At 40.6% G+C, this 21,888-nt stretch overlaps 2 protein-coding genes across 2 annotated transcripts in view; one reads left to right on the top strand and one right to left on the bottom strand.

The window, feature by feature from the left end:
- Positions 1-13,932, bottom strand: part of LOC123748463 (murinoglobulin-1) — a 173,347-nt gene extending 159,415 nt beyond the window's left edge. The window contains 1 exon segment of the mRNA XM_069314658.1: positions 13,789-13,932. Within this exon segment, the coding sequence (XP_069170759.1) occupies positions 13,789-13,932 (144 nt within the window).
- A 2,287-nt stretch (positions 13,933-16,219) lies between these two features.
- LOC138357671 (murinoglobulin-2-like) overlaps positions 16,220-21,888 on the top strand; it is a 30,317-nt gene continuing 24,648 nt past the window's right edge. The window contains exon 1 of the mRNA XM_069314673.1: positions 16,220-16,372. Coding sequence (XP_069170774.1) covers positions 16,262-16,372 — 111 coding nt within the window. The 5' untranslated portion in view covers positions 16,220-16,261. The remainder of the gene's footprint in view (positions 16,373-21,888) is intronic.

Raw genomic sequence — 21,888 nt, 5'->3', positions numbered from 1 at the left:
TTTGGCTACCTAACCTAACCTTACCTATAAATATAGGTTAGGTTAGGTTAGGTAGGGTTGGTTAGGTTCGGTCATATATCTACGTTAATTTTAACTCCAATAAAAAAAATTGACCTCATACATAGAGAAAAGGGTTGCTTTATCATTTCATAAGAAAAAAATTATAGTAAATATATTAATTCAGGAAAACTTGGCTTATTAGGCAAATCGGGCCTTGAATAGTAGGCTGAGAAGTGAGTTCTGGCTACTAGGTACGACATATATATATATATATATATATATATATATATATATATATATATATATATATATATATATATATATATTATATAATATGTCGTACCTAGTAGCCAGAACGCACTTCTCAGCCTACTATTCAAGGCCCGATTTGCCTAATAAGCCAAGTTTTCCTGAATTAATATATTTTCTCTAATTTTTTTCTTATCAAATGATAAAGCTACCCATTTCATTACGTATGAGGTCAATTTTTTTTTATTGGAGTTAAAATTAACGTAGATATATGACCGAACCTAACCAACCCTACCTAACCTAACCTAACCTATCTTTATAGGTTAGGTTAGGTTAGGTAGCCGAAAAAGTTAGGTTAGGTTAGGTTAGGTAGGTTAGGTAGTCGAAAAACAACTAATTCATGAAAACTTGGCTTATTAGGCAAATTGGGCCTTGCATAGTAGGCATAGAAGTGCGTTCTGGCTATTAGGTACGACATATACATATATATATATATATATATATATTATATATATATATATATATATATATATATATAATATGTCGTACCTAGTAGCCAGAACTCACTTCTCAGCCTACTATTCAAGGCCCGATTTGCCTAATAAGCCAAGTTTTCATGAATTAATAGATTTACTATAATTTTTTTCTTATGAAATGCTAAAGCTACCCTTTTCACTATGTTTGAGGTCAATTTTTTTTTATTGGAGTTAAAATTAACGTAGATATATGACCGAACCTAACCAACCCTACCTAACCTAACCTAACCTATATATATAGGTAAGGTTAGGTTAGGTAGCCAAAAAAAGCTAGGTTAGGTTAGGTTAGGTAGGTTAGGTAGACGAAAAACATTAATTCATGAAAACTTGGCTTATTAGGCAAATCGGGCCTTGCATAGTAGGCTGAGAAGTGAGTTCTGGCTACTAGGTACGACATATATATATATATATATATATATGTGTGTGTGTGTGTGTGTGTGTGTGTGTGTGTGTGTGTGTGTGTGTGTGTGTGTGTGTGTGTGTGTGTGTGTGTGTGTACTCACCTATATGTACTCACCTATATGTGCTTGCAGGATCGAGCATTGACTCTTGGATCCCGCCTTTCTAGCTATCGGTTGTTTACAGCAATGACTCCTGTCCCATTTCCCTATCATACCTAGTTTTAAAAGTATGAATAGTATTTGCTTCCACAACCTGTTCCCCAAGTGCATTTCATTTTTCTACTACTCTCACGCTAAAAGAAAACTTCCTAACATCTCTGTGACTCATCTGAGTTTCCAGTTTCCACCCATGTCCCCTCGTTCTGTTATTATTACGTGTGAACATTTCATCTATTTCCACTTTGTCAATTCCCCTGAGTATTTTATATGTCCCTATCATATCTCCTCTCTCCCTTCTTTTCTCTAGTGTCGTAAGGTTCAGTTCCTTCAGCCGCTCTTCATATCCCATCCCTCGTAGCTCTGGGACAAGCCTCGTCGCAAACCTCTGAACCTTCTCCAGTTTCTTTATGTGTTTCTTCAGGTGGGGGCTCCATCATGGCGCGGCATACTCTAAGACGGGTCTCACGTAGGCAGTGTAAAGCGCCCTAAAAGCTTCCTCATTTAGGTTCCTGAATGAAGTTCTAATTTTCGCCAGTGTAGAGTACGCTGCTGTCGTTATCCTATTTATATGTGCCTCAGGAGTTAGATTAGGTGTCACATCCACTCCCAGGTCTCTTTCTCGAATCGTTACAGGTAGGCTGTTCCCCTTCATTGTGTACTGTCCCTTTGGTCTCCTGTCACCTGATCCCATTTCCATAACTTTACATTTACTGGTGTTAAACTCCAGTAGCCATTTCCCTGACCATCTCTGCAGCCTGTTTAAGTCCTCTTGGAGGATCCTACAATCCTCGTCTGTCACAACTCTTCTCATTAATTTTGCGTCATCTGCAAACATGTGTGTGTGTGTGTGTGTGTGTGTGTGTGTGTGTGTGTGTGTGTGTGTGTGTGTGTGTGTGCGCGCGTCTCTACACCTAGCCGCGGCCTCCACACCCAGTTGGTGGCTCCACACCCAGTTGATGCCTCCACACCCAGCCACGGCCTCCACACCCAGTTGCTGGCTCCTCACCCAGTTGCTGGCTCCACACCCAGTTGCTGGCTCCACACCCAGGTGCTTTTTCCACACCCAGTTGATGCCTCCACACCCAGTTGCTGGCAGTTGCTTGGCCATGACCCAGCGTGTTTGCCCCCCTCTATAAAACAATGCACAGTTTAACTCTCCCAACCGACTTGAAATGGAAGGAGTCCCAGCGGTCGGGCAGGACTCCACAAACCTTGAGGTACCAACAACTGCTCCTAAAAGAGGTTTTTGCCAAGTATGCAACAAAAACCTTACCAAAGCGATCATAGCGACGTCTGCTAGAACATTACCACACATTCCTAAAGCAGCCCGCCCAAATGCAGCAGCCAAACTCTGTAATCTTCTGAAAAAGGTCAATGATGCCCCGGAAAACATTCAAGCGTGGCATAATGTCCTTCTGTTTGGCAGTGTATGCCTCACCGTCCCTGCAAGGAGGAACAAATCGCTTGCTTCCTCGGTCCTGAGGGCGATAAGTGAATACCCAAGGGGGGGACAACCTAGTTCGCCTGCCTCTCCGAGCAAAACACATCCACCGCAGAAATGGTAACAACAACGTACCGGAAACTTACAAAATCAGAGCACAAATCACCAAGAAAATTGAAGAGGGAAATACCGCAAGTGCTATTAGAGTCCTCACCAGTGACAAGAAAATTGCTCCTCGAAACTCAGCCACAGCACGGGCCCTGCAAAGCAAGCACCCACCCAGAGCCCCTCAAGGTGACAACATCGTTCCGCCATCAGCTGACACCATTTCAGACCCATTAATCGTTGGTGACTCTGAGGTTTACAAAGCAGCCCTTTCTTTTCCACCTGGGTCAGCAGGCGGCTTTACAGGGTTAAAACGCAAATGTTAAATCCTGCGGTTGGTGATGCTGCACAAGATCTTCTTATGGAACTCACAAGGTTCGTCAACATGTGCCTGGCTGGTGAGATACCTGAGGTCATCAGGCCTCTCTTTTTTGGTGCCTCCTTCTGTGCTCTCAAAAAGAAGGACGATGGAATCAGGCCAATCGCTGTTGGCAACACTCTCCGACGCCTGATTGCCAAGGCTGCTACGAGGGTAGTCAGCCAGCAAGCGGCTGAATTGCTGAAACCAATCCAGCTAGGATTTGGAATCCCCCAAGGCTGTGAAGCGGCTACCCATGCAGCACGAGCATACATCACCAACATTTCTGATGAAAAGGCCCTGCTCAAACTGGACTTTAAGAATGCCTTCAACATGGTCAGAAGAGATGCAGTACTTTGTGCCGTACATCGCCATTCTCGGCCCCTCTACCCGTTCATACTATCGTGCTACAGTGGTGAGTCAAAACTGCTCTTTGGTGAACATGAAATCAGATCATGTGAAGGTCTTCAGCAAGGTGATCCTCTTGCTCCTCTTCTTTTCTGCTTAGTCTTAAGGGGGCTTATTACGCTTATTACGGGTTTCGTAAAAATTGTTCAATTTGCTTATATTTTTTTTATGAAATGGTTATAGAAAGGGCTGCAACTGGTCCAAGTTTCACCATCACACCCTAAACAGAAAAGGAGAAAAAAATACACAACGCATTATGCAACGAATGTTCAACATTCTCAAATAATCTCAGGAAACACATGTGTCAACTAAAATGTCTACTATGTGCTGTAGAAGCACAAACTCTTGTAATAATTGTAATATGTATGTGCAATATATTTATATGTAAATTTTTTTTTTTTTTTTCTTTTTTTTCTGTTTTTTTTTTGGCCAATTTTTTTTCTCGTTTGTTATCAAGGGATTTGCATGAAACTTGCACACCTTGCTCAATGGATGCCTATCTGCAAGGGTGCCAATTATGAACGAAATCTGTCGAAGTCAAGCTCAGCTACAGGTGGCCGAACTTGGATCTTTATTTTACTCTGGAAAGTAATTTACAACTTCAAGGCGTTTCTCAGCTTTCATTTATTAATCAATTTACATGCAAATTACACCTTATATGTAGAGTTTGTGCTTCTACAAACCTATTGAGACATTTTAGTCCAAAATCCATTTGTTGATTTTATAAAAATTTATAAACATCATATATTGCATATTTTTGGAAGGGTAACTTTGAATATTTATTATTGCACTAGACACGTTTTTTGATAAAACTGATCAATACAATCTATTATTATGTGTTAGTTTAATATCTGAGTGTTATAGAAATGATTTTAGTTGACACATGTGTTCCCTGAAATTATTTGAAAGTGTTGAAAATTCGTTGCATAATACGTTGTGTATTTTTTTCTCCTTTTCTTTAGGGTGTGATGCTGAAACTTGACTAGTTGCAGCTCTTTCTATAACCATTTCATAAATAAATTTATAAACAAATTGAACAATTTTTACGAAACCCGTATAAGCCCCCTTAAAAGAAATCACAGAAAGATTGTCCAGCGAGTTCAACATCTGGTTTTTGGATGATGGCACTATAGCTGGCACCGTAGACCATCTCTTGGCAGATATCAGGAAAATAAGAGAGCAAGAAGTAAACCTGGGTCTTGTCCTGAACCCTTCCAAGTGTGAAGTAGTCTCTTCCAACCCAGACATCGTAGCTAGAATAAGGTCTGCCTTGCCTGGAGCCCATGTCATTAGGGCCGAGAACAGCACCCTCCTTGGAGCTCCCCTCGGGTCTAACGCCATTGAGGAGATCCTTGACAAGAAAATCGCAGACCTTAGGAGGATGGAAGACAGAATAGGTGATATCGATGCCCACGATGCTTTTTATCTCCTCACCAACTGCCTATCCCTTCCCAGGCTAACCTACTTTCTTAGGTGCGCCCCATCTTACGACAGCCGAAAGCTTGAAGAGTATAACCTCTTACTGAAGACCATGCTGGAAAAAGTTGTTAACCTCTCCCTCAACGAATGCCAGTGGAAACAATCCACTCTTCCTGTTAGGCTCGGTGGCTTGGGTGTCCACACTGCTACCCAAATTGCTGTCCCAGCCTTCCTATCTTCCTCCTCAGCATCAGATGACCTGGTTAAGGAAATTCTACCTGACACCCTAAGTGATGTAGCGGGGATACAGGACCCCCACTACACGGAATACGACACGAAATGGGGTGCCATGGCAGACCCAGCACTCAGACCAGCCATGCCGAAAGCCAAGAAACAATCCAGTTGGGACAAAGACACAGAAGCCACAGCTTTGCTGGAGGCGCTAACAACCCCCAGTGATCGTGCAGGCCTCACAGCTGTGCAGGCTCCCCATGCAGGGGACTTCCTTTTGGCAGTCCCAAGGTCTGCGACAGGCACACGTCTTAATCCGCAAGAGCTCCGTATTGCAGTCGCTCTCCGTCTTGCTGCCCCTATTCACACTGTTCATAGGTGTATTTGCGGCGAGGCAGATGCTGACGAATATGGATTGCATGGCCTGCACTGTGGAAAATCGTGTGGTTGGCACACTAGACACGACGAAGTCATGACATCATTAAAAGAAGCCTTGCCTCTGCTCAGTATCCAGCGGAGAGAGACCCGCAACCTACTGAACCGTGACTCTGTTAGCTTTGCCGGCCGACCAGACGGAATCACACTGCGACAGTGGAAGGGTGGCAGACAGTTGGCATGGGACTATACTTGTGTATCCACCCTGGCAACCACATACATCAACCTCTCTGCCGGCCAAGCAGGAGCCGCGGCGACACGCAGAGAAAGAGACAAGTCAGCAAAGTACAGGCAATTAGATCATCGTTCAACTTCCTTCCAATAGGGTCTGAGACCCTAAGCCCATGGGGAGAGAGTGCAAGAAGGTTTAAGGATCTTGGTTCCAAGCTCATTGACACCACAAGAGACCCTAAAGCAGCAAGTTTTCTCTTTCAGCGCCTCAGTGTCGCGATCCAGAGGGGGAATGCTCGCTGCATCCTCGGTTTCTGCCAGGCGTAGGAGGAGTTCGAGGAAATCTACAACCTCTAGGAAGCAAATTTTTTTTTGTGTCCTCTTAATGTTAATTTTTTGTATTAAATCAGATATGTAACTGTATAACCTTGCATAATAAAGTGTACACTATATATATATATATATATATATATATATATATATATATATATATATATATATATATATATATAAATATATATATATATATATATATATATATATATATATATATATATATATATATATATATATATATATATATATATATATATATATATATATGTCGTACCTAGTAGCCAGAACGCACTTCTCAGCCTACTATGCAAGGCCCGATTTGCCTAATAAGCCAAGTTTTCCTGAATTAATATATTTTCTCTAATTTTTTTCTTATGAAATGATAAAGCTACCCATTTCATTATGTATGAAGTCAATTTTTGTTATTAGAGTTAAAATTAACGTAGATATAAGACCGAACCTAATCAACCCTACCTAACCTAACCTAACCTATCTTTATAGGTTAGGTTAGGTTCGGTAGCCAAAAAAGTTAGGTTAGGTTAGGTTAGGTAGGTTAGGTAGTCGAAAAACAATTAATTCATGAAAACTTGGCTTATTAGGCAAATCGGGCCTTGCATAGTAGGCTGAGAAGTGCGTTCTGGCTACTAGGTACGACATATATATATATATATATATATATATATATATATATATATATATATATATATTTATATATATATATTTATATTTTTATATATATATATATATTATAAATATATATATATATTTTTTTTGTGATCATTGTTGCATATATATATATATATATATTATATATATATATATAATATATATATATATATATATATATATATATATATATATATATATATATATATATATATATATTGTGACGGTAAAGCGTTGGTGTTCGGCTGTTTCAAAAGCTGGGGGCAGGGCCTCGTCACATCACAAAAAAGAAAAGAGAAAAGTTTGTCCTTTCGTCTGTGGTAAGGTAATGGGAAGACACACAAAACACAAGTATATAAACAATGAAATTTTAATTACTCTAGAAAACAAGACATGAATAAAGGCAATCTCATAAAATTCAACACTGGTCAACAAACAAAATAACATGAATAATAACTGGCAATGAAAAGTTACTCTAAGACCAGAATGCAAAAATAGTGATTTTAATATAAATTAATATGTGCGGTGCTGGAATACTGGCTTCAGGCTGCCACCTCCCTTAGTACACGAAAGCCAAGGCTTAGTCTACTAGCGAGAGATGTCAACTCCAAGGAGCACAAAGATATTCTGACGAGTACGGCGTGCTGCTGCCCAGACGTCGACTCTCGGTGGTGGTGAGTGCAGGTGCGGCGAGACACCAGCCAATCACCAACAGGCAGGCGGAGGATAAGCAGTTTGCTGGTTACGGCGGCTGTAGCAGGTGTCGGGGTGTGCATGGTACGATTTGCTTCCTGGGCAAAATGTTTGGCGATACTGGTGGACGTATCTTTTATATAGTATCTTGTACTTTACGACATAATGATGTAGGGAAGAGCAGGCTCAATCTCTCTTGAAAGAGATTATCGTCACAACTCTCCCCCGAAACCTGCGGTTCTGGAAGAAGTTACGTCTTCATGTGGTGGAGTGATAGTTGGAGTTGCTTCTACTTCATAGACTCTGGAGAGGGCGTCGGCTATGATGTTGTCAGAACCCTTGATATAGCGGATCTCCAGGTTGAAATCTTGCAGATATAAAGCCCATCGTAGAAGACGTTGGTTATGGAATTGGGCTTGATGTAAGAAGCGGAGAGGATTGTGGTCTGAGAAGATGGTGGTAGACCTAGCACCTTGTCGGTATGGAGCAAAGTGCTGGAGATTCAGGACGATGGAGAGTAGCTCCTTTTCAATAGTGCTGTAGTTCCTCTGGTGGGGTTTCAACTTGTAGCTGTAGTAGCTGACAGGTAGAACCTCCTCGCCTCGTTGCTGCATCAGGGCACCACCGATGCCGGTACCACTGGCGTCGACATGAAGGACGAAAAGCTTGGTGATATCTGGCAGGCGAGAATGGGATTAGAACAGAGGAGGAATTTGAGTTGTTCGAAAGCAACGGTTTGCTGCATGGTCCAATTATACCGTTGCTTGGGACTGGTTAAAGTGATTAATGGTGTGGCTACTGTACTAAAATTTCTCACAAACCTACGGTAGTAGGAGGCAAGACCAAGGAAGCGCAGGAGCTGCTTCCTGGTGGTAGGCTGTGGATAATGCTGGATGGCTTGAGTGTGTGTGTCTAACGGAGCTAGGCTTCCACTCCCAATTACATGACCCAGATAACGCACTTTACCTTTGGCAAAGGTGGACTTGCCAGGTTGATGGTGAGGCCGCTGTCAGGAGCTTGGCGAACAGTCGTTGCAGCTGGAGCAGATGTTCGCTCCAGGTGTTGGATGCTACGACGATATCATCCAAATAGGCGTAGGTGTTATCCAAGCCCTGGATGACGCGGTTGACAGCTCTCTGAAAGGTGGCCGGGGCATTACATAGTCCGAAAGGAAGGCGTTCATATCTGAAAAGTCCAAAGGGAGTGATAAAGGCAGATATTTCTTTGGCTCGCTCTGTTAGACACACTTGGTAATATCCCTTAAGCAAGTCCACTTGGGACAAGTACTGGGCATTACCAATGTCGTCAAGAATGTCATCTATCCTTGGCAAGGGGTATGCATCCTTGACAGTCACATTATTTAATTTACGGTAATCCGTACACAGTCTCACCTTACCTTGGGGTTTTGGCACCAAGATACAGGGTGAGGCCCAGGGGGACTCACAAGGTGTAGCCAGTCCATGATCCAAGAGGTACTGCACCTCAGCACGCATGACTTCCTTCTTGCTAGGGCTGATTCGGTAGAAGGGTTGACGAATCGGCCGGGTGTCAGGGAGCAGTTGGATGTCGTGCTGGGTAACATTACACTCTTGGGGATCATCTCGGAACAACTCCTGATGTTCTTTGAAGATCTTGATGAGAGGTGCACTATGATTGTCCTGAAAATAATTGGGAAGATCAGTTAGGATTTCCGAATTGGAAAGCGCCGACTCCTTGTCAGTGCTTTCGGGAGGAGAAGCAGGGAAGGTCTCACTGTGGATGTATGGCTCTTTAAAGGAAGAGTAATATCATGACAGTGGGAGGAGTACCGTTATATAGCTTCAGGAGGTTGACGTGGCACAACTGGGTCTTCCGCCGCCTATCTGGAGTCTCTAGAACGTAGTTGTGGTTGTTTCTGCACTCCTTGATGCGGTAGGTCCTGAAAACCTGTTTTGTAAAGGAGAACCTGGGATAGGGAAATAAGCAAGTACGAAGTCTCCCGGTTTAAATTTCCTTACTTTGCTGGTCTGGTCGTAATGAGTCTTCATCCTCTCCTGTGCTTTCAATAGATTATCTTGGGCAAAACTGTGGACCCTCTCTAGAATGTGTTGTAGGTTTTGAAGAAACTGGGGCACATTCTGATGCTCACTGAAGGTGGCATCACGTAGAGAGTCTTTGAAAGCTTTGAGAGGAGTACGGCACTTACGTCCGTAGAGCATCTCATAAGGAGGTACTCCTAGGGACTCATTGGGAGACTTCTAAAGATACACATTATCAGGTCAATTTGCTTATCCCAATCCTTAGAGGTTTCATTACAAAACTTCTTCAGGAGTGCTTTAATAGTCTGATGACTACGCTCAAGAGAACCCTGTGAAGCAGGATGATAGGGGCTGGACAATACCTGTTTGATGTTGAACTCTTCCAGTGTCCTCTTGAAGAATCACTGGTGAAGTTGGTGCCACAGTCGCTCTGAACCTCCCTTGGAAATCCATACTGGGTGAAGATCTTCAATAAGTGTTTCACAACCGTAGCAGCCGTAATTCTTTACTGGAACTGCTATGGGGAATCTGGTGTAGGACACAGGATGGTTAAGATATAGGCGTTACCTGAACTGGTCCGAGGTAAAGGACCAACACAGTCTATAATAAGTCTGTGGAAAGGTTCCGCAGGCACCTGTATGGGAGTCAGTGGTGCTCTGGGAATAGAGATGTTCGGTTTACCTGCCATCTGACATGTATGACACTGTTTGACGTACTGTTTGACGCTATTTACCATACCTGGCCAGTAGTAGTCTTGACGGATTCCATGGTAGGTCTTGTTAAATCCGTAGTGGGAGAGTGCTCCGTGGGCCAGGTGTAGAATAGTGGGCCGCAGGCTGGCAGGAATCACTAGTTGTTCGACGTTGGCCCAATCGTCCTCCTCCTTCAGTTTACTGGGTCTATATCTGCGGTAGAGCAACTCGTTCTCTAGGAAGAACCCAGGAATACTGTCAGGTTGAGTCTCAGCCTGGAAAAATAATGGTGTCAAGGTAAGATCTTCCCTCTGTAACTTACGGAACTCCAACTTGGTCAGATTCGGGGGTAGTTTCTGAGGGTCTTGAGGGACAGCGGTAGCAGTAGAGTCAGCTGGCTGTGGTCGTGCAGCTTTGCACGGGTGGTCACTAAAACCGGAGGAGAAACTTCATCACTCTTGAACCTTTGCTGGAACATACTCAAAGATGGGATTATCCATTACAGAGGTACACACCTGGGGTTTGTCCATGACGATCAGGTTGGTCGGTTGCAGGTCTTCTGCCAAGTCGTTGCCCAGGAGAAGTTGCACTCCAGGCATGGGAAAAGGCTTTTCCCTGATGGCGACTTGGACTTCTCCGGTCACGAAGGGACAATCCAGGTGGACTCTGGCGAGAGGATAAGGAGTGGTAGCAGTGAGGTCAGTGATGAAGACAGTTTCTCCGGTGTAGGCGATATTGGGCACAGCTGATTTCAAAATAATCGATTGAAGAGCCGCTGTGTCCCTCAAGATCTTCAGTTTGAAACGTCCCCCGGATTTGAGCCGTTGGTAGAGACAGTTCCAGTATACAGGTGTTTACTGAAAAGAGAAAGATCATTAACATGAACACCAACATTCATCACAGGCTTACCGGACTTAGGAGGAGTCTATTTGGGTTTAGGTGATTCGGTATTTCCTTTGTATTGAGACTTACCACATTTATCTATGGTATGTCCATAGAGTCTACAATACTTACAGTACAATTGCGAGCCAGCTTGTCGGTACTCACTTTCTCGTAACTGTACCACGACTTCTTACTGGAAGATGGTTCTGGTGTCAGCCGATGGATGAGGCTGTAAGTGTCAGCCGACTTAGCACACTTTAGGTAGTCGGTTTCTTCTTTATCTGCTAAATATAGGCGGACAGGAGGCGGCACACGCCTCAAGAATTCTTCAACTAGCATGAGGTTGACGAGTTCTGCAAAGTAGAGACATGTGCTGCTTCCAGCCATTTCATAAAATATCTCCTTTTGGTATTAGCAAATTCGAGAAAGGTAGTGGTACTTGCCTTCAGGTGGTCACGGAATTTCCTTCGATAACTTTCGGTGGAGAGAAGGTAGGCGTCCAACACTGCTTGTTTCAGAGTCTGGTAGTCTTCTCAGTCGCCAAAGTACTGAGTGTAACTGCAGCTCTACCTGTAAGATGTACTCTGAGAAGGGTGCCCATTGGTCGGCAGGCCAATAAGTTGATTAGCAAGGGTTTCAAAGGTGTGAAAAACACATCAACTTCTGTTTCTACGAATGGTGGCATTAACTTACTTGCATGTGATATATTGAAACTGACAGGAAGATTGGCGGTATCTTGCTGGCGTTGAGCGAGGTGTGTAGTTTCCAACGCGAATTCTCGTTGACGACATTCCATAGCCAGAGTTGCTTGTTGTTTGTCATGTTCGCGTTGCATCTCCAATTGGCGTTGTTTTGTTTCAAGCTGTATTCGTTCCCGCTCACGGAGTATTGCAATCTCACGTTCTTGTTCTTGTTTCCTCAAGGCAGCTTCTCGTTCCTTTTCTTCCTTTCGTATGGCAGCTGCTTCCTTTGTTGCTCGAGGGCTTCTCTTTGCATGGCAGCTGCTTCCCTTTGCTGTTCGCGTTCGATCTTGGCCAGCTCTAGTTTGAGTTTCATCGTGCCAAATCAGTTTTATCTGCAATAAAGTAAGTTTCGTGAGTTTCAGAGTCTATCTTACCTTCCTCTAAGAGATGATCCAGTAACAGGTTATGTATTTCATTTTTGTTGGCTTGGTAGGGAACTTCTAGTTGATACTCATGTGCAAGAGTTTGTAATTCAGTCCTCTTGGCACGACTTAAAGTCCCTATTTCACCTGCTGGATCTGTACGGAAAGCTTGGAGACGAAACATGGTGAAATTAGCAAATAAATGCACAACGAATATACTGTGTGATATGGTGAATGTCAGAAACAGGACAACGTGGCAACTGGTACCTATCCTGTGGAATCGTTAACAATTAATGTTAATTTCAAGATGATAAATGATTAATAAATCAAGGTCGCAGGAAATCTTGTACCCGGTACTCAATGTAAGAGGATAAGGGCAAGAAAATCCTACTAAACAAGCAAACTGAGTTTCTAAAACAAATGAAACAGTTAATTGCCTCAAAAGTGAAATAGGTAGTCCAAGAATGTAGGCATACCTTGCCGAGTCTCTATAGGACATAAGCAAGTTTTTCCCACTGAATTAATATGATACTTACAGAATTAGCGAACTTTTGTGCTCTGAAAAAGAAGGCTAATTCCCTACCAATGTAAATATCATCATCTCTGACCGACGTGTAGGGGTGCAGGTGTCAACTGGTGACGAGAACTGCTGCTGAGGTCCCAATTCAGCAACTAAAGTTCGTGCTAGAGGAACTATGGCCCTCTTTATCCTCCTACTGTCAGATTGCAGAAGATTAGGTGCTCTTGACCCGGGGACAGACCACAGTACCAATATGATGATCTGCCGAAAATATGAGAAATATCCTAGGGACAAAAGATGGTAAACACGAGTAATAACACGGAGGAGAGATGACCAATTAAGAGAATGACTGAGGCCTACAGTCACCACGTAATCCAAAGTTGTCTCACCTTCACCATATTACTCTCGGAATGCACAATACACACAGCACCATATGAAAATAAAATTGAATATTGAAAATAGTGAAAAGCTACTTTACCAAAGCCAAATACGCTTACCACAAATTTACAATTTGGCACCAGTACCTGAGAGAAGCTCCGGACAGGCCCCCACGTAATGTGACGGTAAAGCGTTGGTGTTCGGCTGTTTCAAAAGCTGGGGCAGGGCCTCGTCACATCACAAAAAAAAAGAGAAAAGTTTGTCCTTTCGTCTGTGGTAAGGTATGGGAAGACACACAAAACACAAGTATATAAACAATGAAATTTTAATTACTCTAGAAAACAAGATATGAATAAAGGCAATCTCATAAAATTCAACACTGGTCAACAAACAAAATAACATGAATAATAACTGGCAATGAAAAGTTACTCCAAGACCAGAATGCAAAATAGTGATGCAATATAAATTAATATGTGCGGTGCTGGAATACTGGCTTCAAGCTGCCACCTCCCTTAGTACACGAAAGCCAAGGCTTAGTCTACTAGCGAGAGATGTCAACTCCAAGGAGCACAAAGATATTCTGACGTGTACGGCGTGCTGCTTCCCAGACGTCGACTCTCGGTGGTGGTGAGTGTAGGTGCGGCGAGACACCAGCCAATCAGCAACAGGCAGGCGGAGGATAAGCAGTTTGCTGGTTACGGCGACTGTAACAGGTGTCGGGGTGTGCATGGTACGATTTGCTTCCTGGGCAAAACGTTTGGCGATACTGGTGGACGTATCTTTATATATATCTTGTACTTTACGACGTAATGATGTAGGGAAGAGCAGGCTCAATCTCTCTTGAAAGAGATTATCGTCACAATATATATATATATATATATATATATATATATATATATATATATATATATATATATATATATGTCGTACCTAGTAGCCAGAACGCACTTCTCAGCCTACTATGCAAGGCCCGATTTGCCTAATAAGCCAAGTTTTCCTGAATTAATATATTTTCTAGATTTTTTTCTTATGAAATGATAAAGCTACCCATTTCATTATGTACGAGGTCAACTTTTTTTTATTGGAGATAAAATTAACGTAGATATATGACCGAACTTAACCAACCCTACCTAACCTAACCTAATCTATCTTTATAGGTTAGGTTAGGTTAGGTAGCCAAAAAAGTTAGGTTAGGTTAGGTTAGGTAGGTTAGGTCGTCGAATAAACATTAATTCATGAAAACTTGGCTTATTAGGCAAATCGGGCCTTGCATAGTAGGCTGAGAAGTGCGCTCTGGCTACTAGGTACGACATATATATATATATATTATATATATATATATATATATATATATATATATATATATATATATATATATATATATTTTGGTAGCAGTCTTTCCTGTAGACATATATTATTAAATATGACCGAAAAAGTAAGATTAATAATTCTAACACGAATTTTCTCAATCTTTCGTACATTACGCTTCACTGTTGGAGGTAAATCAAAAATCACTTCTCCAAAATTCATTTTTATTTTTAGTCTGACGCGACACGGGCGCGTTTCGTAAAACTTATTACATTTTCAAAGACTTCACAAATACACAACTGATTAGAACTTGCGTTTCCCTGATTTTATATCTACATTTGAGTGAGGTGGGAAGGGTGATGTGGCATTACATTTGAGTGAGGTGGGAAGGGTGATGTGGCATTAACACAAGACAGAACACTAGGGGATATTAATAGGGTATTAAAAGTATCAACACAAGACAGAACAGAAACAATGGGTATTGAATAGAAGTGTTTGTAGAAAGCCTATTGGTCCATATTTCTTGATGCTTCTATATTGGAGCGGAGTCTTGAGGTGGGTAGAATATAGTTGTGCAATAATTGGCAGTTGATTGCTGGTGTTGACTTCTTGATGTGTAGTGCTCGCAAACGTCAAGCCGTCTGCTATCGCTGTATCTATCGATGATTTCTGTGTTGTTTACTAGGATTTCTCTGGCGATGGTTTGGTTATGGGAAGAGATTATATGTTCCTTAATGGAGCCCTGTTGTTTATGCATCGTTAAACGCCTAGAAAGAGATGTTGTTGTCTTGCCTATATACTGGGTTTTTTGGAGCTTACAGTCCCCAAGTGGGCATTTGAAGGCATAGACGACGTTAGTCTCTTTTAAAGCGTTCTGTTTTGTCGCGTCAGACTAAAAATAAAAATGAATTTTGGAGAAGTGATTTTTGATTTACCTCCAACAGTGAAGCGTAATGTACGAAAGATTGAGAAAATTCGTGTTAGAATTATTAATCTTACTTTTTCGGTCATATTTAATAATATATATATATATATATATATATATATATAATATATATATATATTATATATATATATATATATATATATATATTGCAATGTATATATTGATGCGTATATATATTGCAAAGTATATATTGCAGGGTATATATTGCAGGGAATCTTTTGAAGGGTTTATATATTGCAAGGTATTTCTTGCAGGGTATGTACCCTTTATTGCAGGGTATATATTGCAGAGTATATATTGCAGGGTATTTATTGCAGGGTATATATTGCAGGGTATATATTGCAGGATATTTATTGCAACGTATATTGTGCAGGGTATGTACCCTATATTGCAGGGTATATATTGCAAGGTATATATTGCTGGGTATATGTATATTGCAGGGAATATACTGAAGGATATATATAAATGGTAGAAATGTGTGTAGTGCACTAATGGTGGTCACTGATGTCTGTGCAAAACGACATCACGCTATGCACGTGTCCGTGAGAGCCTCCTGGTGCGTGTCTGTTTACTGTTGTGCACGTGTTCGTGAGAGCCTCGTGGTGCGTGTTTGTTTACTGTTGTGCACGTGTTCGTGAGAGCCTCCTGGTGCGTGTCTGTTTACTGTTGTGCACGTGTCCGTGAGAGCCTCCTGGTGCGTGTCTGTTTACTGTTGTGCACGTGTTCGTGAGAGCCTCCTGGTGCGTGACTGTTTACTGTTGTGCACGTGTCCGTGAGAGCCTCCTGGTGCGTGTCTAACCTGTCATGGTTGTTTACAGCTACACCTTCGGACAACCGGTTAAGGGCAACCTGTCACTGACTCTGGACACCAACCACAGAAGGAAGTGCAAGGTGGACGTCACCAACAACGTCACGGTGAGTACCTCAGTGTTACGGTGAGTACCTCAGTGTTACTGTGAGTACCTCAGTGTTACCGTGAGTACCTCAGTGTTACTGTGAGTACCTCAGTGTTACTGTGAGTACCTCAGTGTCACGCTGAGTACCTCAATGTTACTGTGAGTACCTCAGTGTTACTGTGAGTACCTCAGTGTTACGGTGAGTACCTCAGTGTTACTGTGAGTACCTCAGTGTTACCGTGAGTACCTCAGTGTTACTGTGAGTACCTCAGTGTTACTGTGAGTACCTCAGTGTTACCGTGAGTACCTCAGTGTTACTGTGAGTACCTCAGTGTTACTGTGAGTACCTCAGTGTTACTGTGAGTACCTCAGTGTTACGGTGAGTACCTCAGTGTTACGGTGAGTACCTCAGTGTTACTGTGAGTACCTCAGTGTTACTGTGAGTACCTCAGTGTTACGGTGAGTACCTCAGTGTTACTGTGAGTACCTCAGTGTTACTGTGAGTACCTCAGTGTTACTGTGAGTACCTCAGTGTTACTGTGAGTACCTCAGTGTTACCGTGAGTACCTCAGTGTTACTGTGAGTACCTCAGTGTTACCGTGAGTACCTCAGTGTTACTGTGAGTACCTCAGTGTTACCGTGAGTAGTGGGGATGGCAACGCACAGAACATTTTTTTTCTGGGGGAAAAAATGTTCTGTGTGAGCCATGGTTTTCAGGTCCAAAGGGGAAAAAATGTTCTGTGTGAGCCAGGGTTTTAAGGTCCAAGGGTGAAAAAATTATCTGTGTGAGTAATGGTTTTCAGGTCCTAGGGAAAAAATCACGAGTGTGAGCCATGGTTTTCAGGTCCAAAATCACGCGTGTGAGCCATGCTTTTCAGGTTCCAATATCCCGCGTGTGAGCCAGGGTTTTTCAGGTAAATTTTGTCCGACACAGATTTTAGAGTTGTTAAAGTTCTTATAATGAAAATAATTTCCGAGACTTAGAAGTTTGTTAAAATTCTTATGGGAGAAATTCAAATTCGTGATTATGAGCCAGGTTTTCAGGTAAATTTTGTCAGTCACAGATTTTAGAAGTAGTTAAAAGTTCTTATAATGAAAATAATGTCATACGATAATGTCCCTCCCCCCCTTACCTCACACTCTGTGGCCCGCCTGTGTTTACTTTAGACCGTCAGCCAGACGCCGCATGCAGGTTACCTCTTATCTTATCTTATCTTCTCCATAATATCTGGACCGTCCCTCTCTCTCTCTCTTTCTCTCTCTCTCTCTCTCTCTCTCTCTCTCTCTCTCTCTCTCTCTCTCTCTCTCTCTCTCTCTCTCTCTCTCTCTCTCTCTCTCTCTCTCTTCCAATTTCCTTACAGTTATTTTCAGAGTTTCAAATAATCATAGAAGTTTATTTATATGTTTATGACCGAATTTGTAAAAAAGACCATTTTCAGAGAATATTGTCTTAGATGTTTTGTTAAGGAAAACAGACAACTTAGCCATAACATTTAGTTTTATATCCATTTACGGCTATTTCACCTGTAAAGACCAAAAATGAACAGAGCCCCGTTATAGACAGAATTTCGTCAGAGACCATTTTATACCTAAAAATGAACAGAGTCCACTTGGTGAGCAAAATTAGTCAGAGACAGTTTTAAGCTCAAATTTCATCAGAGTCCTGTAATCTGTGAAAATTTGACAGAGTCCATTTTATACTCAATTTTCGTCAGGGTCCAGTTTATGCTCAAATTCGCCAGAGTCTACTTTGAGAGCAAAAATCATCAGAGACCATTTCTTGATCGAAATTAATCAGAGTCCAATTGAAGACCCAAATTTGACAGAGACCACATTTTCTCTACTAGCAGTCCAATCCCCCTGAAATTTTAAACAGTCATATTTCAGTCGTAGTAAATAAGATCAAGTCAGTTACTGAGCTCCAGCTCTCGTCCCCCACCCTACTCCACCCTCAAGTCTTTGTTAATATCCTATCAATTCCCCTGAAATTTTTACCCTCTGTATTTCAGACATAGTAAATATGATGTAAACAATTATAAAACTCTAGTTCTTGTCCTCCGTCCAAGTTCACTCCTGTAAATTCATTACTATCAGTCCAAATCCCCCTGAGATTTAAACACCCAACTACATTTTCAGACATAGTAAATAAAAACCAGTTCAGTTATCAAGTTTCAACTCGTGTCCCCCAGCTTAGTTCATTTTGTACAAGTTCTTTATTTTCCAACTAAATCACCCTGAGATTTAAGATCACCTTATTTCTAACATAGTAAAATTAATCTGGACATTAACCAAGCTCCATTTCCTCTGTCTTAGATCATCGAACATAAATATATCCGATCAAGTCCCTCTCCAGCCTAACTCTTTACCAGAGTAGTCACAAAACCCCAACCTGTGTAATTATCTTTCTTCCCCAACGTATCCAAACCTTCAATAATCATCATACTGTATTTGCATATTTTCTCTATATTCAGCTGTGTTCTTCACATTTTTTCCATGTTTTCTGTGTTCATTCCATGTTCTACAAATGTTCACAGCATGCTCAGTTCAAAGTTTTTCTGCCGTTTTCCCCGTATATTCACTATGTTCTTTGTCATGTTTTTCATGTACATCATATGTTCTCTGTATAACTTTTATACTCAATATTCATGTTCTCAATGTTCATAGCTTGTTCTTCACATGTTCAGTGATCATTCTTTGTATTCCCTATGTTTCTTATCATATCTTCATATTCTCTATAAGTTCATATTCCCTGCATGTTCACTCTATTCATCAACTTTTTCTTACATGTTTTCTGTGTTCACCGTATGTTCACTGTGTTCATTCCCCTACTTAACCTCAATTTTTTATGTTCTTTGTTTCTTTAAACCAATTTGTTTCTTCCATTCACTAACTAGTTCTTTGTCAAATAATATTATACTGCAATACAGTTCCCTCAACAATTTTAGTTACCCAGTTTTTATTTGCAAACTATGTCAAAGTAATTCTCGCAGTAAACTTAATAGTTCCACCAACCCCGTTCTTAAACAAATCTACACTTTATTCAGTTCCAAATTTACAAAGACAAACCTTTCTTGTAACTTCTTAACTAAAAATCTTTCACCAATCAACTAAAACATAGTCACTTTCCTCTTTTCTCAACTAAACTTATTATCCATTCAACCAAAAAATAGTCAAAGGAATCTTTCCAACACTGTTCATAACTTCACTTATTCCCTAGTCATCAGAAAATAACCGTGTTCTTCATGTTTCATTGTCATGTCATAACTAAAATTATCCAACAATCAACAGAAAAAGTCATATTCATCATCATTGTTCCTAACTAAAATTATGTTTTGTCAAGTAAGAAAAAATACTCAAAGATATCTTTCATCGCTGTTCTTAACTGACATTATACTTCGGGGAGCACAAAATAGTCTCCCTCGTCATGTTTTGTCTTTTTCCTTAACTAAAAGTATTCATCAGTCAACTAAAAAATAGTTACTTCATCATGTTTCCTTGTCATTTCGTAACTAAAATTATATGTCGCTAAGTAAGAAAAATAGTCAAATGTAACTTTTTCAGCATTTTCGTAAAAATTATATGTCGTTAAGTAAGAAAAATAGTCAAAGGTGCTCTCCGTAACACCAAAGTTACTCTTCGAGACATCAAAGTTACTCTTCAATACATCAAGGACTTACTCAAAGACACCAAAGTTGCACTCAAAAACATCCTTTGAGACATCAAAGACATCCTTTAAGACATCAAAGACACCTCTCAAGGCATCAAAGACACTCTCAAACACACCAAAAGGCACTCTTCGAGATATCAAAGTTATTCTTCGAAACATAAAAGTTGCTCTGTAAGATATCTTCGTTCATCAAACTTATTCTCAGAGATATCTAAAGTTATTCTCAGAACAATCAAAAGTTATTCTAAGACAACAAAAGTTATTCTCAGAGCTACCCAAAGCTATTCTCAGAGTCATCAAAGCTATTCTCAGAGTCATCAAAGTTGCTCCAAAAGACGTTAAAAATTAATCTCAGTCATCAAACTTGTTCTCAAAGTCATCAAAGTTAATCTTAGAGTTATCAAAGGTATTCTCTAACTCACTTTTGTTCATCAAAGTTTATCTCAGAGTTAACAAAGGTAATCTCTAACTCACTCTCGTTCATCAAAGACATTCTCAAAGTCATCAAAGTTATTCTTTAAGTCACCTTCGTTCATTAGAGAAACTTTCCAATCCATATTCGTTGACCAAAGTTATTCTCAGAGTCATCAAAGTGATCTCTAATTCACCTTCGTTCTCCAAAAGTTGTTCTCTAAGACACCTTCGTTCATCAAAGAAACTCTCCTTCTTCCATCATGTTATTCTTTAAGACATCTTCAGTCATAAAATTTCTCTCCAAAATGTAACTAGTTCAGCTTTTCATACCAAACCTGCACTTCTGTTAAAATATATTTTCTTAGTCGCTTTACCCTAAAACTGTTCTCTGAACTACACTGTTCAAACCTACGTAACCTATCGTCTCCACCCAATGTTACTTACCTAACTTAACCTGCATAACCTAACTTTACCTATCCTAACATAACTTACCTTACCTTACCTATCTTACCTAACTTTACCTATCCTAACATAACTTACCTTACCTTACCTATCTTACCTAACTTTACCTATCCTAACATAACTTGCCTTACCTTACCTATCATACCTAACTTACCTAACCTAACCTAACTTATCCTGCTTAACCTAACTTACCTACATTTGCCTAACTTATCCTGCTTAACCTAACTTACCTACATTTACCTAACTTAACCTAACTTTACCTACCCTAATTTAACTTACCTAACTTAACCTAACTTATCCTGCTTAACCTAACTTACCTACATTACCTAACTTAACCTGCATAACCTACCCTGCTTAATTTAACTTACCTTACCTTACCTATCTTACCTAACTTACCTGACTTAACCTAACTTATCCTGCTTAACCTAACTTACCTACATTTACCTAACTTAACCTGATTAACCTAACTTACCTACATATACCTAACTTATCCTGCTTAACCTAACTTTACCTACCCTAATTTAACTTACCTAACTTAACCTAACTTATCCTGCTTAACCTAACTTACCTACATTACCTAACTTAACCTGCTTAACTTAACTTACATAATTTAACCTAACTTATGCTGCTTAACCTAACTTACCTTACCTTACCTAACTTAACCTGCTTAACCTAACTTACATAACTTAACCTAACTTAACTTACAAAACTTATCTTACCTATCCTAACCTAACCTAACTTGCTTTACCTAACTTAATCTTACATTCCCAAACTGATGTATCCTAACTTATCTAGTCCAACCAGACATGATCTAACTTACATAATTATTCCTGCTTGTCTTTTGTGTTTCGTCAATCATTGTCTCATATTCATTTACTCATTTCAAGGGTTAATTTCTCAAATGGACATTTTTGCATTTCAAGTGTTATTTGATTAAGATTGGGTGTTTAACCATTTCAAAGGATTTTTGTTATATATGGGAATTTAGTCGT

Source organism: Procambarus clarkii, chromosome 79 (assembly GCF_040958095.1).
Source record: "Procambarus clarkii isolate CNS0578487 chromosome 79, FALCON_Pclarkii_2.0, whole genome shotgun sequence".
NCBI classification, from domain to species: domain Eukaryota; kingdom Metazoa; phylum Arthropoda; class Malacostraca; order Decapoda; family Cambaridae; genus Procambarus; species Procambarus clarkii.
This window is presented reverse-complemented; position numbering and strand designations above follow the sequence as displayed.